The sequence below is a fragment of the Thalassophryne amazonica genome, chromosome 16 (genome assembly GCF_902500255.1).
Source record: "Thalassophryne amazonica chromosome 16, fThaAma1.1, whole genome shotgun sequence".
NCBI classification, from domain to species: Eukaryota; Metazoa; Chordata; class Actinopteri; order Batrachoidiformes; family Batrachoididae; genus Thalassophryne; species Thalassophryne amazonica.
In genome coordinates, this window is record NC_047118.1 from 12,115,841 (window position 1) to 12,134,544 (window position 18,704).

Genomic DNA, 18,704 nt, shown 5'->3' on the forward strand with positions numbered 1-18,704 from the left:
TTCATTACAAAATCTCCTTTAACAGTGGAATGTCTGGATAAACTCCTGATCCCGAATTCTTCTGAAAGTTCTCTATCTCACGACGTCTTGGGTCCACAGAGCCTGAAATTAGGAAGTTTTCAGCTTGAAACAGCGAGACAACGCCGCCTCGGAGCGCAGATCGCCATCAGGCACCGTGGGCCGTCCTTACGGTGACAGTAAAACTCCAAACTCTCTCATCAGCCGTTAAAATTTTCACCGAAAACCAGCTGAATTTATCGAATGGTGTCCACTCAGTTGTGCCTTACAGGTTTTGAAAAATTTTTTATCAAACAAAGCAGCAGTCTCTGAGCCATTCCTAAACAACGAGAGGGTGGGCGACTCCTCACTCAAAGACTGCCCACAGGTGAATGACGTAACCGACAGGCGTGAAAAAACTCTCGCATGCCCACGAGGGTTCACGCATGTCTGATGTAATCACACGTGATTCAAATCCATATACTTTTTGAAAAAAATAATAAGGTCGGATACTTTTCTCACAGACCTCATAAAATGCATGAAATACCAAGTGTTCCAATACTTTTGGAGGGCACTGTACCAAACCACAAACTCCAACTCACAAACTGTTTTTGTCTGTGTGTGTGTGTGTGTGTGTGTGTGTGTGTGTGTGTGTGTGTGTGTGTGTGTGTGTGTGTGTGTGTGTGTGTGTGTGTGTGTGTGTGTGTGTGTGTGTGTGTGTGTGTGTGTGTGTACCGTTACACCTCTGTGTGTTACCGCGATGGGTCAGTGACATGTCTGCGGTATGTTGCGAATGTTTGACTTGTCCTGACTGTAAAAATATGATTAAAGTACAAAGGTGCCCCGGCTCTGTGGACTCTGTGGAGATTTTTAAGTCAACACTGAAGACCCATCTTTTTTCCATCTTGTATCATTAGTATTATATCCTATTGTGTGTTTAATTTTATTCTTTTACTTTTTATGTTCTTATTCTATTATTGTGCCTTTTAATCTTTTAATTCATTTTATTCTATTTCTTTTTGAATTGTGAAGTGTGAAGCGCCTTGGGGCGACTCTGTTGTGAATTGACGTTATATAAGTAAGTCCCTTCGACTGTTCCCTTGTTTTGTACTCGGGGTTGCCACAGCAAATCCAAGGTGGATCTGCATGTTGAATTGGCACAAATTTTACACCGGATGCCCTTCCTGATGCAACTCCACATTACATGGAGAAATGTGGTAGGGATGGGATTCGAACCGGGAACCTTCCGCACTGAAACCAAGTGCATTAACCACTTGGCCACCATAAATTAATACATTTGAAAGGTATTTTGGATTAAAATAGTTGCTACTAGTTAGGTGGATTGGAGACTCTGAACTGACCATAGGTGTGTGAGTGTTTGTCTGTCTGTATGTAGCCCTGTGATAGATTGGCGTGTTGTTCAGGGTGTACCCTGCCTTTCACCCTGTGACTGCTTGAATAGGCTCCAGCACCCTCATAACCCTCGACTGGAGTAACAGTGTATAGAAAATGAATGATAGTTGTGAATATATGGGTGATTCTTAGACTACGGGCACTTATTATGTCCTTTGATCATATTGTATGAAAAACAGAAGAAAGGGGAAATTTCACACTTTTATAGTTACCTTTACAATGAAAGTATGTTAAGAAATTTGGTCTAGTAGTCTATGATGACTTTCACCTTTTTTCAGCATCATTATATGCAAATATTGCCGTTTTGTGCTTGTCCCACACCCAGACTTTTGATCTTCAATGATAAAAATGAATGGCAAAGAAACATTTTTTCTAATGTTTTAAAATATCTCTGAATAAAATATCAGTAAAATAATCAAAACATAATTGGGGTATTCAATGTCATACAACTGTTGTGATTTTTTTAAACAAAATGTAGTTGTCCCACACTATTGCTGTAATTTCCACCACAACACTATAATGTCCCTTTAAACAGTTTGTATGAAAGTTTCTATGGAGATAAACAGTGACATCAGAGCACATGTATATAACGCCAAATCACAACAAACAGTTGCCCCAAGGCGCTTTATATTGTAAGGCAATGGTGTGGTGGAAATTACATTTACAAGGCCAATAGTGCCCGTAGTTAAAGAATCACCCATATAAGCGATGAACAATTTCTATGAGCTTGACAACAACATTGTTTTTACTGCTGTGCCGTTACTTCCCTTATCGTCTAGATCACTGTGGATTTGGTTTTCACCCCAACAAACATGTGATGGAAAAATATAACTTACTAAAATACGTTCTATGTAGAGCACCAGGCATCAGGTCCCACTTATGGATTCAAACAAAAAAAACAAGAACTTGGAAGAATTAGAAAACTTAATGAAGGTATTTGTGGTTATTCTAGGTGCTATTTCCCTTTCCCCAGTTCCCACTCAAATCCTCACCCACTGCCCCAAGTGTCCTCTGATTTTAGTCGCTCCTGAACTCCTCTTCGATTTCTGGTAGGTGCTTCTTTTCCCTCCTCAGGGTCTCAGTCAGCGGCCGGGCGCTGCTGGGCGACTCCAGGTTCTTGGGTTCGTTGGTGCGGTAGCTGCCCTTCTGTTGGTACGTGTACACGTAGATGCTGTACAGGCCCCCGAATAGCAGCAGCACCGCTACGATGATAATGACTGAAGGATAAAAATAGCTCAGTTAGAGTTCACTCACAGCACACAGACGAGAGAAGCGCTCCCAGAAATACTAATGTGGAGCACTGTGATTAGTGCTACATGACTGTATACCACCTTTTGGTGGCACATCAGAATTTCCTGTCATACTATCCAGGTGGTATGTGGGTAGAAAACTTTAGAATATTTAGAAAAGTGAATAAACCTTGTTCCTTCTTAAAGGGACAAAAGATTTGTCCCCCATGTACCGAGAAAAGCAGAGATGTATAAGTAACTAAATAAATCATGAATCATCATAAATCATCCACATAGTCAGTTCTGTTCTGTTTGGGAACTTAACATTAATACACACTTTTATTTACATTTGTTGTGATATGTATTTGTTGTTACGACCGTTATTGTAGGGTGAAGCGATGCTATTGTACTTTATACGCCAATTACCGTCTTTGTTTAGCTTTGTTGGCTAGCAAGGTACGGTTGGCTACTTAACGGCTAAATTAACGGTAGCTCATCTGGCTATAGTTAGCCTACTTTCATCATTTATACTTTTATTTTACATGGTGTAGATTTTTAATGGTTCTTCAGTTTATGGGTTCTTTAACAGATATCAATAGATAATATCTAAGTTTGGGGTTTCCATTAGAAACCATGAAGTGTATGGAATTTGTCTTCCTATAGTAAGCTAGCAGGGTGAACTTCAGATAGAAACAGAAATATATTACATCATAGCTTCGGTTTCTGTAAAACATAACCATATTTATAGCTTAGCCTACTAGCTATAATTTAGTTTTACAAGTCTACAGACTAGGTATACATATACTACAATCTTCTCATGTATGAATATTTAGGTTTCAGAAGCTAATTCCTATAATATTATGTAGTTATGATATTTCTTGTATATGTTGTTTACTACCCTGATTGTGTAAATGTCACTTATGTATATGGTGTCCATATTCTTTACCTGATTAGGTGGGTAGGGAGAGTTACCATTGGATAAAAAAGCTTTTCAACCTACCATCCCTTGTTCTCAAGACCAGGCACCTAAGTGGCTCTACTCTTCTGTTTTTCTTTTTTTTTATAGATATTTAGATATACCTTAGTATACACTAGTAGAGTTCTACCTTAGATTTAGAATGTATAATAGAAAATGTACCTTACTGAATTTTCATGATTTCAGGTTTGTACCAAAAACAGCATTTAAAACATGACATTTGCAAAAATGTACTCTTGAATATCTGTAAATGTTTCTGATTGTACAAGAAAAGAAGTTAGTTCATGATATCATCATGAAAGTTGGGGTGACGCGGAGTGCGGGGGGTATGGCGGCAGTGTTGCCACAGTTACTTTGAAAAGTTACTTTATTAGTTACTTTTTTAGTTACTTTACACAGTTAATTCATTGGCAGCTGCCGATAACTTGTAACTAATAAGTAATGTAACTAATAATATAACTAGTTATCTAACTTGGTTACTCTTAAGATTGCGTAATCAGCAAAGTAACTCATCAGAAAAGTAACTACACAGTAAATTTTGCAGAGTAAAATTTAGCGAGTGAACACTGGGTGTGTTTAAAACAATAGTGTGGGTGCTCTTAATTACCTCCGCCAAGGAGGTTATGTTTTCGGTCGAGTTTGTTTGTTTGTTTGTCTGTCTGTTTGTCAGCAGGATAACTCAAAAAGTTTTGAACGGATTTTGATGAAATTTTGTGGAGTGGTTGGAAATGACAAGAGGAACAAGTGATTAAATTTTAGTGGTGATCCGGATCACGATCCAGATCCGGGAATTTTTTTAAAGGATTCTTCACCATTGCGGGATAGGGGGAATTTTGACATTCTTTCTAACTCCACAAAAACAAGGCAGAAAGGCTTGAAAAAAATTAGGGTGTAACATAGTCAAATGTTCTATCAAACAACAAAGTTTGGTGATGATCGGATCCGGATTCCGGATCTGGTGATCCAGAATATGCAAAAATATAGGGAAAATAGAAAATGTGTCAGTGTGAGGTGACAAATGAAGCTAGAGATGCACAACTAACATCAAATTGTAGCTGAATCTGTACTGATTCAGTAAGGTGTCATCAGATTTGATGTAGCTTCAAATGTTATGGAGCTAGATCCAGAAGAAAACCGCCATTACCGAAAAATCATTTTTATATAATAACTTTTGAACTATAAAGACATAAAAAGTGATTCCAAGTTCTAGTGGTATGTTTTCATGGTCAAGGATGCCAAATATAAAGGAAAGAAAAGTGTATGTATCATAGTTTTGGTTGTAACTGAATTGTTGAATAGATCACTGTGCCAAGGAGGGAATCTCTTTAGGGTCATTGACCCTATGGCCTTGTGTAGCACATGCAACACTTAAAAAATAGTTCTATTTCAGAATTTACTGTTATTTATTTAGAGAAGTGTTTCATAAATGTTAAAAAAAATTCATATATTTGCAGTTTAGTTGAATAATAAATTTAATTTTGTCTCTTATTTGTTTTTGTCTATAAGCACATGCAATATCAATATCAGTGCTCAGATGAGCTTCTGGGAAAGGTACAAGTTGCAATAAACTGTGATGCCAAGCGCTAAGGATACATGCTATCCAGTCACAGCAGATGAAACTTTTTTTACTAGCAAACATCGTTAGACTTTTTTAGGTTCAATGATTCCACGGCGTGTAGATGTTATGGCGTCAGTGACCCCATGGCCTTGGCGGAGGTTTGCACTCTCCGAGTGCTTCTAGTTTTGTTATGTTTTATTCTTTTACTTCTGTTTTTAATTAGGTATTTGATTTTTTTTTTTTTTTTTTTTATGTTGAACTGTTCTGTGTGACGCGCCTTGAGATGGCTTTTGTTGTAATTTGGCGCTTTAGAAGCTGATTAAATTTAAATTGAACAACATTTTATTGAGTCTTAAAGTAAATAAATATGAAATTGTTTACTGGATCCTTAAACTCTGGACATAATAAACTCTATATGGTGGATCCTTGATCTCTGGACATAAACAGAAATAAAATCTGTTAGTTTTTGTCAAAAGCATTTCCTTTCAGACATTATTATTGGCATGACTGTCTTTCCATACCGATGAGCTGAGCTCTTGCAGCTGTGCTGCAGGTCAGGTTCATAAAGAATGCAAGACGTCTCATTTTGGGAGGAAAAATCATTTTAGTCGATTGTAGTTTGTCTGTATTGCAACGTTTGTAAGAGGTGTCATTTTATTTAAAGCGGCGATTCGTTTTGAAGTTATTAATTCCAAGCGTTATTAATTCAGAGAGCCGCACAGCGTTTGAAGCTGTGACAAAACGGAGGACGATTCTCGTTTCTCGACTGCAACAAGACCAGAGTCCCAGTTAGCTTCGACTAACGCTTCAAACTGGAGTCGCGCTGCAGAAACGGTTGATTACAGACGCTGTATTGAAAATCGTAACAGTCCAAAATTATAGCGTAACGGGCCGTAAAGCAAGTTTGCGCTAGCTAGAACCCTGGATAATATCATAAAATGCATTAAAATTGTAATCCTGTGAAGTAATCCCCATTTTTACTAAATATACCTGTAATCTGAATACGTCTTTTTTTCTGTAATTGTAGCGGAATACAGTTACCCTTTTTTTGTATCCTAATTACGTAATGCCGTTACATGTATTCCGTTACTCCCAAAGCCTGGGGATAACATTTGGTCCAAGTCCAAATTGAGTTAAATGTACTCTATCACAGCGCTAAATCAACTCTATCACAGTGTAAATTCAACTCTTATTGGAGTAGAAACATTTGATTTGACCAGACAGTGAAGCTGATTTCACTCAATAACAGAGTGTATTTTACTCTATTTAGACTGGGGCCAGATGTTATCCCTGCAGAGTAAATTTTATTCTGCAAAATTTACTGTGTATTAGTTACTTTTCTGACTTGAGGCGATCTCATCATGAGGTGGCACTATAGAAATTATTAAAATTTGAAATATTAAAGTTTGACTACTCAATCTTAAAAATACCAAGATAGATTACTAGTTACTTTATTAGTTACATTTAGAAACTGCCAACAAGTTGTCTGCAGTTGCTAATGAAGTAGCTGTATAACGCAACTAACAAAGTAACCTTTCAAAGTTAATGTGGCAACATTGCATGGGGGTTATGGTTAGGATTCTGGTTATGGTTATGGTTATAGTGCTGCAGATAAGAGCGGAATCCTGCAAATGGTGATAAAAGCATCAAATTCGGCAGAAGTACTCCTCAGACAATCCTCTTTTGAAAAAAGCAATTGGCCACTTGAATTTTCAGTTGGCATTCAGGTAGGGGTCAATTGAAGAATTACACAGGAGTCAAAATTAAAAGATGCAGCAAACTGCAAACTCCTTTGTTAAATCCAATTGAGGTTTTTATGATTACATTTAAACTGTCAAAAGGTTTTATTTCATATTGCTACAGCACTTTATAATGTGCTAAGAGAGATGGAATAGAGAAAGTTGTCGGAAGGTGGGAGGAAGATCTCCAGTGCACATTTACAGAAGATGATTGGCAAGAATCCATCAAAAGTATTCAAGCAGTGTTTGTGAGTAATAAATACAGAGAAACGCATTTTAAAATTTTACATAGGCAGCATAGGAAGAGCAGGGGTGGTGGCCAAGTGGTTAATGCGGTTGGTTTCAGTTCAGAAGGTTCCGGGTTCAAATCCAACCCCTGCCACATTTCTCCATGTAATGTGGAGTTGCGTCAGGAAGGGCATCCGGCATAAAACTTGTGCCAATTCAACATGCAGATCCACCTTGGATTTGCTGTGGCGACCCCAAGTGCAAACAAGGGACCAGCTGAAGAGACTTACTTACATAGGCAGCATAGGACTCTTTATGTTCTTAACAAAATGGATCCTAACAGATCTTCAGCCTGCCTTAAGTGTTTACAGTCACCCGCTACCTATATACACTGCTTTTGGAATTGTCGCAAAATATCTAAGTTTTGGTCTTATATTACTAAAGAAATTGGTACAATTTTGAAATGCAAAATGAATAAGGATGCGGGACAATTTGTACTAGATTTACCAAAAAAAAATATATACCCACATTTTGAATTAATTAAAAAGTTTCTTTCCCTGGCTAGGAAATGTATACTAAATAATTGGACTAAAGACAAACCTACAGTTACAGAGTGGTATCGAGAAATTTTTAAAGTGCTGCCTTTGGATAGAATTAGTGCTAAATTGAAGAGTAACAGTGAGCTATTCACTGAAACATGGCAGCTACTTATAAATTATTTGCCTTCTCATCTGAGACTTACTGTTATGAGAGGTTCGGGTGCTTTGGGCTAAATTTTACTTTTATTTCCATTTTCATTTTATGAGGGCGCTGGTTGAAAAGTCTGTTTTTCTTTTTTATTATTATTATTTATTTTCTAAGTGATTCACTACATGCCAGTGTAACCTATTGTATAACTTATAACTATACATTTTTGTTTTGGCTTACATTTGGTCTGCTCAATGGTGTTGTTAATGTGTGTCTGTTTTATTATGTTAAAAGCAAATAAAATATTAGTATGAAAAAAAATTAAAAGATGCTCCAATCATATTGAAACCTATGCCACATTATTTGCCTGATCATAAAGATTCCAAAAAGGTATGGTTTGGATGGTCTGTAACTGAATTCTATGGAGTTATGGGATAAAAACAGCAAGAATAGTGACAAAGGTCAGTGTTTCAGTGTTTGTACAGGGGTCAAAAGTTAAAGTTGCTCCAATTTTGGTAAAAAGTGATGCAAATTACTAGTTGAGTTAACACAGTTTTAATAAGGAATAGTTTGGACCATGTATCATCCTTACTTATCATGTTATGGTGTAACATATGTCACATGTCATAGAATCCAAAAGGCGTAGACCTTGTTTGAATGTCAACACTATTCCATTTATTAATCCTATTAGCTCAACCAATAATTTGCATCACTTTTTACCAAAATTGGAGTAACTTTAACTTTTGACCCCTGTACAAAATGAAACTGACCTTTGTCACCATTCTTGCTGTTTTTATCCCGTAACTCCAAAGAATTCAGTCACAGATAGTCCAAACTATACCTTTTTGGAATCTTTATGATCAGGCAAATAATGTGCAATATTTTTCAATATGATTTGAGCATCTTTTAATTTTGACCTCTGTGTAATTCTTCAATTGACCCCTACCTGACCACTGATTGAAAAGTCAAGTGGCCAATCAGTTTTTTTCAAAAGAGGAGTGTCTAAGGAGTATTTCTGCCGAATTTGATGCTTTTCTCACCATTTGTATGATTATTTCAGTTATCTGCTGCACTATTAGGGTAAAACAACCCAATCTCATGGCATTATGAAAAGGAAATTAATCTATGGTTCGTAATGCCGTCACAAAAATGGAGCACTTTTCGTAATGGAGGCATGAATTGAAGGGTGGCACGGGGGATCTGGAGGGGTTAGGGGAAGGAGACGGGACACATTATATTATATAACATTGACAGTGTTAAATTAACACTGCCAGTGTACATATGGTCCTACTCTGACCAGAGTGGGACCATATGTTCACTGTCAGCGTTAATTTAACACTGGTGATTTTAGTGTAAAGGGGAAGGATTAGAAATAGTTTTAAAAAAAAACATGACGTGTCACATTTTCGTGATGGTATCCTGCAAAACAGCGTGATACTGGGCTGTCATTTTGACCTCAGAAAATCATTGTAATTTATTTAGTATTTTGGTCAGTTTATCATCACTTTGTGATTCCTATTTGTACAATTAACACAGTGTCTGCAGACGAACACACTAAGAGATAATCACAAAACCTCTGCCTCCATCTTCTGTGGGATTGCAGCGGTAACAACATAAAAAGGGGCTAATGTGCAAATATGATCGTGTCGGTACCATTGCGAACAATTAGCTCACAAGCAGAAAGAATATTGATGAAAAAATTTAAGAGAGCCATGACCACATTATCCTGAACAACAAATCAGACGGGGATGACGTCTGATAACCGCGGTGGCTGAATGAACGGAGCGCTAATTTGTTGTCTGTTATTACCATAATGTCACTACAGCCGAATAATCTATTAAACTGGAGCATCTATCAGTGATATAAAGTACATTGGGCTCATGGACACTACATACAGCTGATCCCCAAATAGGTCTCAGACAGGGGAGGAGCAAAGTCTAATCCTGAGGCATCGGTTTCTCCTGATCATCAGGAGGAGCTGCTGAAATTTGCTCCTGCATCTGTCCTGCCGTTCATTCTATCGATCAATAAATTCCTCTTATGATAGGCCACAGTGATGCCATATGAAAGAGATATTAAAATCCAAATCCACACAGACAGGGAAAACAAGATAATAACTCAGTGTGTGGGGTGTTTCATCTATTTTAAGAATATATTTACTTTGATTTGATTCAGCTGGCGTTTCTCTGTGAGAATTTGCAGGATGTCTGGACATCATAACCAGCCTATGCACAGGCACTGTGAGTGCTGTAAGAGTGAGAGTCTCTGAATGTTTCACTGATGCTTGCATGGACTGGGTGTGGCTACAGTTGTGGAAATCAGTGCCTTTGCTGGCAAGGAAAGATTTACTGACTTCTCCTTTGTGGATGATGATCTGATCAGGATCAGAATCAAATGTATTGCCAATTAAGTTTGCACATCAAAGGAATTTCATCTGGTGTTAAGGTGCATAAACAATAAGAACAAGAAAAGAAAAAACACTTCTGTAAGAAGTAAAAGGAGTCAAAAAGGCAAAACTATATTCATTGCTAAATAAATATAATGGAATGGAGTAGGACTGTGCAAAAACAGGTGATTGGAGTACAGATGTACAGTACCTTTCAGTGCAGGGCTGACCAATCTGTACTTTATGGTAGTGGGGGTGGGTCAGGATAAGTGGGGTAAGTCTCTTGCATTATTTATTAGTCTAGCTGCGGATGGAAAGAGCTGTTTTTGTGTCTTGAGGTTTGGATCCTGATGGAACCTCTGCCACCTACAGCCCCTTTCACACCGGGGGGTGCTCCCAGTTGCTCCCAGTTGCGCCGTGCGTCATTATGATGACGCCGCATGGAAGCAACTCAGTGCCAAGACGATGCAGCTCGGCGCCACAACAGCGCGAGGGGTGCAAAGGAGGAAGCAAGTCGGGCGCTGAAAAATTAAACCTGTTTAATTTTTTTAGCGTCCTGTGCTTGACGCACAAAGGAAGTGGTTCCAGAGCAAGTTGGGGCAAAGAGGCGTAATTCGGGGCAAAGAGGCGTTACCCGGCGTGACTTGGAAGCCAATTTATGATTCCTGGTGTGTTCCATTGTTCCTGCAGTATAAATCATACAGGATTGTTTTTATACCATGTACTACATGCTGAAAAAAAAGACCACAGAAAAAACATGCTGATTGCAGCTCAGCTCCTTCTCTGTGTGGAGCTGTCTGGTGAAGAGAGGCACTGTGAGGCAGCAGCAGCTTCTGCTCTCACAAATGTGTTTAAAATCCATAAAAGTCCTGCTCACAGACTGATTGCCAGAAATATCTAGTAAAAAGCGTTCTCACCTCCTCTCTGCCCCCTGCTGCGTGCACCTGATGCAGATATTCCTGCGTCGTCATGACACCACAGGAAGCAACTGGGAGCAGCCCCGGTGTGAAAGGGGCTTACCAGAGGGGAGGGTGACAAAAAGTTTGTAACCTGGGTGGGAGGGATCGACCACAGTCTTCCTTGCTCGCCTCAGGGCCCTGGAGGCATACAGGTCCTGTAGGGATGGCAGACTGCAGTTGATCACCTCCTCTGCTGCTTGGATGATATGCTGAAGTCAGCTCTTTGCAGAATCAGTGGATATCCTGATTGCAGCACTTGAGGAGCTGTGCAAAGAATCAGAGTGTCTGTGTTTGCAGTTGTCCATGATCAAGACAAAGATCCAGTCTTTCAGTGACTTCCTAGAATAGGACACCAGGAACAAAAGTGCTGAACGTATGTTAGCAGTGGCATTCATGTGTCTGGGTCCTCACCCTTCAAGCTCCAGGGATGTCTGGAAAGAGCTTATGGAGGGACAACGTCACTGGACAGAGGGGATGGAGGTGTCTTTGCAGAGGAATGAAGGTTCAAGTCTTTAGGGTCCTTCCTGTCTTAATGAGTAGTTGTAAGACTTGGATGCTAACCAGTGACATAAGGCACTGACTGGATATCTTTGGTAACTGTCTCTTTGGAGAATCCTTGGGAAATGGAAACTAAAATGAGGAATATCACTTGCATTGTGAAGGAGCATCAGCTACAACATTTTGGGCATGTCGCACGTTTCACTGGGCATGATCCAGCACATAGGCACCTCAGTGTTGAAGACCATAGCAGCTGGAGAAGGCCAAGCAGATGCCCAAGTTTCATCTGGCTGCAGCAGATAGATGATTACTTTTGAGAAGTGGAGACAGACCGGTTGTCTGCATGAGTGGTTGCCTTCCAGGACCCAAAGCACTTGTGTAATATGATGTCTGCAGCAAAGTGCAACAGTAGGTGTTTTTCCCCAAACCTGCCTTATGTCTCTTTAGCTCATGGATTCAGAAGTGATTGCAGATTTACAGTATTAGCTCATACTATATATTTTCTACACAGACAATCACTAATTTTGGAACAAAGGATTTGCAGATTTAAAAAAGTAATAAAAACTGCAGTATTATGTCATCTGTGATAGAAATGAGTGAAACAGGCAGAAATAAAACAGAAACATAAAATCCTACCTGTTATCCACACCAAGCCCAAATCATCATGGATATAAAGATACTCTGTGAATAAAGGGAGAAGCACATATTTAAGTCACGGGGTAGAAAATCTCTGTCTACTGGTGCATTATGGGATATTATCTGACCTATCCCAGTGAACCAGGGATCGACCTCCCATGGCACATAGCCGAGTACGGGAGGGAAGGCGCCACAGATGGACTCAAAAACATAACCTTGTGTGGTAACAGGAGGGTCTGTTTCGTTTGGACGGAAAAAGGCCTTTAGGGGGGTGTAGATGTTGTACCTCACCCCAGATATGCAGCCTATGAAGCCTGGAGCATTATGCTTTTGGATCTCATAGTCAATATCACCAATCTCTGAAGTCGAAGGCAAAAACATTTATAGAGACAACATGGAAATGACATAAATAGGTTTTATATACAACATCAACAAGTGATAAATTTAATTCTTACCCATTACTCTGCCCAGGAACATGGATTTGGGAGAATCAAACCGGGCGTCTTCCACCAATGTTATCTTTTCCACTATGGGTTCCATGTAATCCACCTACGCCATAAATATGCAATGAAAGACATCAGAGGACTGATTCATACACTGTGCCTTCTACACATCACAATATAAATCTTCAAGAAATAATACATACAACCCCTGGCAAAAATTATGGAATCACCGGCCTCGGAGGATGTTCATTCAGTTGTTTAATTTTGTAGAAAAAAGCAGATCACAGACATGACACAAAACTAGCTGTGTCAGCTGTGTCTAAACTCTGGACCAAATACAAACAACATGGGAAGGTTGTTAAAGGCAAACATACTGGTAGACCAAGGTAGACATCAAAGTGTCAAGACAGAAAACTTAAAGCAATATGTCTCAAAAATCAAAAATGCACAACAAAACAAATGAGGAATGAATGGGAGGAAACTGGAGTCAACGTCTGTGACCAAACTGTAAGAAACTGCCTAAAGGAAATGGGATTTACATACAGAAAAGCTAAACGAAAGCCATCATTAACACCTAAACAGAAAAAAAACCAAGGTTACAATGGGCTAAGGAAAAGCAATCGTGGGTTGTGGATGACTGGATGAAAGTCATATTCAGCGATGAATCTCGAATCTGCATTGGGCAAGGTGATGATGCTGGAACTTTTGTTTGGTGCTGTTCCAATGAGATTTATAAAGATAACTGCCTGAAGAGAACACGTAAATTTCCACAGTCATTGATGATATGGGGCTGCATGTCAGGTAAAGGCACTGGGAAGATGGCTGTCATTACATCATCAATAAATGCACAAGTTTACGTTGATATTTTGGACACTTTTCTTATCCCATCAATTGAAAGGATGTTTGGGGATGATGAAATCATTTTTCAAGATGATAATGCATCTTGCCATAGAGCAAAAACTGTGAAAACATTCCTTGCAAAAAGACACATAGGGTCAATGTTATGGCCTGCAAATAGTCCGGATCTTAATCCAATTGAAAATCTTTGGAAGTTGAAGAAAATGGTCCATGACAAGGCTCCAACCTGCAAAGCTGATCTGGCAACAGCAATCAGAGAAAGTTGGAGCCAGATTGATGAAGAGTACTGTTTGTCACTCATTAAGTCCATGCCTCAGAGACTGCAAGCTGTTATAAAAGCCAGAGGTGGTGCAACAAAATACTAGTGATGTGTTGGAGCGTTCTTTTGTTTTTCATGATTCCATAATTTTTTCCTCAGAATTGAGTGATTCCATATTTTTTTCCTCTGCTTGCTCTAAAAAAGTAACCGTTACTGACTGCCACAATTTTTTTTCCTGATTTCCTATAGTGTTTCTTAAAGCCAGAAAGTTGCCATTTGAAATGACTTTAGTTTTGTGTCATGTCTGTGATCTGCTTTTTTTCTACAAAATTAAACAACTGAATGAACATCCTCCGAGGCCGGTGATTCCATAATTTTTGCCAGAGGTTGTATAATGGTGTTTTTGACTATGTATGTATTACTTTATCCTACATCTTCTGTGTGACTTCATTATGGCGTCATTCATACCAATCAATCACAAATATTTTGCTGATCAATATATGCTTTAGATATGCAAAAAAAAAGGTGGTTTATGGATCATGTTTTCCTTCACCTTGACCATTGACCAACCAGCTCCAAAACCTAATCACCTCTGGATATCTATCCATGTAACGTTTCCACCAAGTTGTATCCATCTAGGCTTCTTGGTTGTTGAGATATACCAGAAAAAGACTGTTTTAGACCACTTTTGAATTTCTTGGGCATTTCCTATTTGTAGAACATATTGGGCGCTTTTTGTCAGACATTTCCTGCTTGTAGAACATACTGAGCTTTTTCTGGGGGAAAATTCTGATGCCTGACATATCGTACCATCAGGTACATCTTGCCATAAAAAAAGCCACTACATTTCTTAAACATACAGTAGTGTTCAGAATAATAGTAGTGCTATGTGACTAAAAAGATTAATCCAGGTTTTGAGTATATTTCTTATTGTTACATGGGAAACAAGGTACCAGTAGATTCAGTAGATTCTCACAAATCCAACAAGACCAAGCATTCATGATATGCACACTCTTAAGGCTATGAAATTGGGCTATTAGTAAAAAAAAAAAGTAGAAAAGGGGGTGTTCACAATAATAGTAGTGTGGCATACAGTCAGTGAGTTCATCAATTTTGTGGAACAAACAGGTGTGAATCAGGTGTCCCCTATTTAAGGATGAAGCCAGCACCTGTTGAACATGCTTTTCTCTTTGAAAGCCTGTGGAAAATGGGACATTCAAGACATTGTTCAGAAGAACAGCGTAGTTTGATTAAAAAGTTGATTGGAGAGGGGAAAACTTATACGCAAGTGCAAAAAATTATAGGCTGTTCATCTACAATGATCTCCAATGCTTTAAAATGGACAAAAAAAAAACAGGTGCATGGAAGAAAATGGAAAACAACCATCAAAATGGATAGAAGAATAAGCAGAATGGCAAAGGCTCACCCACTGAAGAGCTCCAGGATGACAGTCTAGAGTTAACTGTAAGTGCTGTGACAGTTAGAAGACGCCTGTGTGAAGCTAATTTATTTGCAAGAATCCCCCGCAAAGTCCCTCTGTTAAATAAAAGACATGCAGAAGAGGTTACAATTTGCCAAAGAACACATCAACTGGCCTAAAGAGAAACAAAGGAATATTTTGTGGACTGATGAGAGTAAAATTGTTCTTTTTGGGTCTAAGGGCCGCAGACAGTTTGTGAGACGACCCCCAAACTCTGAATTCAAGCCACAGTTCACAGTGAAGACAGTGAAGCATGGTGGTGCAAGCATCATGATATGGGCATGTTTCTCCTACTATGGTGTTTGTTGCGGCGAACGGAGTTAACCCTGCCCCCCCCCCCACCCCTTTTATGTTACATGATGCTGAGTGCCAGGTGTAAGTGCAAAGTAATCAGCGCACAGAAAACAGCAGGAAGCGCGGGTGTTGCAGTGTATGAGCAAGAAGGAGGAAAAGCAGCTAAGGAGATGGGCTTCTAACAAAAGGAAAAAGCAAAATAAGACCGGTGTAAATGCACGCATCAAACTCACCAAACAAACTGAAGAGGACTGCCGGTAAGCAGCGCTTTTCTCCATCTCTCCCCTCGGGCTTATTCCTGTCATTGTTTGGTGGTGCGTTTGAGGTGTGCTTTGTAAATATGGGCTTCACATGCACTTTCAGTGTGAATATTGGGAAGTTTGGGTTTAATGATTAGTTGGGGTAGTTCTAGAAACTTAGGAAAATTAATTTAAAATTAAATCTGTATGCTTGCCAATTTTAAGAAAATATGAAATTATGGAATAGTGTGTTTAAATGTTAAGTGAAAATGAATTATGGATAGTAACAATGAATTAACAAATTACAAATTTGGCCAGATTATCCTAATTCTAATTATGAGCTAAGCATAAATGTTGAGCTTTGTTTTGTATAATTTCGTGTACATATTTATTGTATTTTTAAATTGTGGAAACCTACACTGGTGTTTGTGTGTTAAAGGTTTTTCACCTCTACTTGAAATAAACAAGGAAAAGAAATTAAAGAGTCTCATTATTGGGAGTGATTCCCAGCAAGAATCTTTGGTGGAGTGAGAGAACATGCTAAATGCTGAACACCGCGCAACAGTGTTGGGCCTATATATCGCATACCAGGTATCATGGATCAGTTTGGATATGTCAAAATACTTGAAGAGGTCATGTTGCCTTATGCTGAAGAGGACATGCCCTTGAAATGGGTGTTTCAACAAGACAATGACCCCAAGCACACTAGTAAACAAGCAAAATCTTGGTTCCAAAATAACAAAATTAATGCCTCGCAGATGTGAAGAAATCATGAAAAACTGTGGTTATACAACTAAATACTAGTTTAGTGATTCACAGGATTGCTAAAAAAGCAGTTTGAACATAATAGTTTTGAGTTTGTAGCGTCAACAGCTACAATTTCATAGCCTTAAGAGTGTGCATATCATGAATGCTTGGTCTTGTTGGATTTGTGAGAATGTACTGAATCTAGTGGTACCTTGTTTCCCATGTAACAATAAGAAATATACTCAAAACCTGGATTAATCTTTTTAGTCACACAGCACTACTATTATTCTGAACACTACTGTACACCCAGTCAACACTCAACACAATTTGCACATAACATGAAAACATACTGGTTTCTTAAAGTGTTCCAGCAGTATTTCACCAATATTTGATTTATAATTCACCACTGACACTCAGCAATAAGTTTAAGTTGTATATATTTGCATTAACATGTTACTGAAATCAGCTCGCACACTGACAGCAGCGGGTGTGTGTACCTGTGTTTTGATGGTTCTGTTGTGTCTGGTTATGTTGATGTAATGGGGAAATCCATCTGCCAAATTTCTTTGAGTTAGCTGGTACTTGTGCGTTATCAGCCCAAGCTTATACCGAAGATGGACACTTCCTGTATGGACATAACCAAAAAAGGTTCGTATACTGGCATTACCTACATGGCATTACAGCAGTTCTCATGGCAATGATTAGCGTGCATACCTCCACCAAGTCCCCAAAATACTATTCCATTGTACAGTTTAAAAACTATTCAGTAATTTCTGGTTTTCCTTCTTTTTGTGCATCCACATTGAAATTTAATGGTTTATATCATAGTAAAACCAGTTTGAACATGTTTTGTGTAAATCAGTTCACTAGTACAGTAAATGTTAAAAACACTTTGTAGTATTTTCTGGCTCTTACTGAGTTTCACTGGTAAAGTAAGTTAGTCCTATCTAGGCCCAGAGGCCCATCGGGCCAATACTTATCCAAGGACTAAGGGTTAGGTTTAGGGTTAGTTTAGGTTATCACAGAGTACTTCCCCAACCAAGGCTGGTACCCACTTGAACTGGGTGGACTGGGATTGTGAGTCTCACCCGAGGACACAGTAAGGTAGCCTGAAGCACACACATCAATCAATCAATCAATCAATTTTTTTATATAGCGCCAAATCACAACAAACAGTTGCCCCAAGGTGCTTTATATTGTAAGGCAAGGCCATACAATAATTATGTAAAACCCCAACGGTCAAAACGACCCCCTGTGAGCAAGCACTTGGCTACACATGGAATCAAACCCTGGTCTAGAAATTGGGAGTTCAATCCATGTGTTCTGCCATCTTAGTAAAGCATGTTCATAAAGTTTTGCATTGTTTTCATTGGATCTGCCCAAAAATATAATGGAATTTATTCCAGAATAAGCCCAACATTTTATGCAATCTTGAATGTGTCTGTATATACATATATATATATATATATGCCTCTCCTACCATCATTCTTTAGGATGACAGCAATGTAGTCATGGACGAAGGAGCTGATGTAGAGCAACACAGCTGGAGCATGAACAGTGCTGAAACTGAACTCTATGTCATCAGCCGTATCATTGTAGCCAAGGCTGAAATTATCATAGTGTGGATCAATCCAGTTTGCCCAAGCGGCTTCATCTGATATAGGCTTCTGTCGTATATTGTACCTCAACCATGAACCAATCTCAAAGGAGGCTCCAATATCTTGGAAAGAAGAAATGCGGAATTACACATATGGACTAATCAGCGTTGCTTTTGTTGTTTACAAAGTTCTATGAAACACGAGTAAACTCACCTTTATGGCAGTAAAAACCATCAAAAGCTGTGTTGTTACAGTCACAAGTGTAAGAAGCATAGCCCTCGATACACTGCCCACTGTTTCTACAAGGTATGGTGGCATTTAGACATTGTCCCGTACAGTTCCTCCTTATACCTTGTACTTCATTTACTTTCCCCTCTAGATCCAGAGGGACTCCATTCATCCGTAGCCCTCGAAGACACCCCAGGAAAGGTCTCAGTGTGCGATTGGCTGCACCTGAGTTAAAAAAAAACCTCAAATTTG

At 38.9% G+C, this 18,704-nt stretch overlaps 1 protein-coding gene across 1 annotated transcript in view; it reads right to left on the reverse strand.

Moving 5' to 3' along the window:
• Positions 1-2,419: 2,419 nt before the first annotated feature.
• Positions 2,420-18,704, reverse strand: part of cntnap1 (contactin associated protein 1) — a 45,371-nt gene continuing 29,086 nt past the window's right edge. The window contains exons 18-24 of the mRNA XM_034190607.1: positions 18,438-18,677; positions 18,107-18,346; positions 17,124-17,251; positions 12,762-12,855; positions 12,435-12,665; positions 12,307-12,351; positions 2,420-2,627 (exon numbers count right to left, since the gene is read on the reverse strand). Coding sequence (XP_034046498.1) covers positions 2,428-2,627; positions 12,307-12,351; positions 12,435-12,665; positions 12,762-12,855; positions 17,124-17,251; positions 18,107-18,346; positions 18,438-18,677 — 1,178 coding nt within the window. The 3' untranslated portion in view covers positions 2,420-2,427. The remainder of the gene's footprint in view (positions 2,628-12,306; positions 12,352-12,434; positions 12,666-12,761; positions 12,856-17,123; positions 17,252-18,106; positions 18,347-18,437; positions 18,678-18,704) is intronic.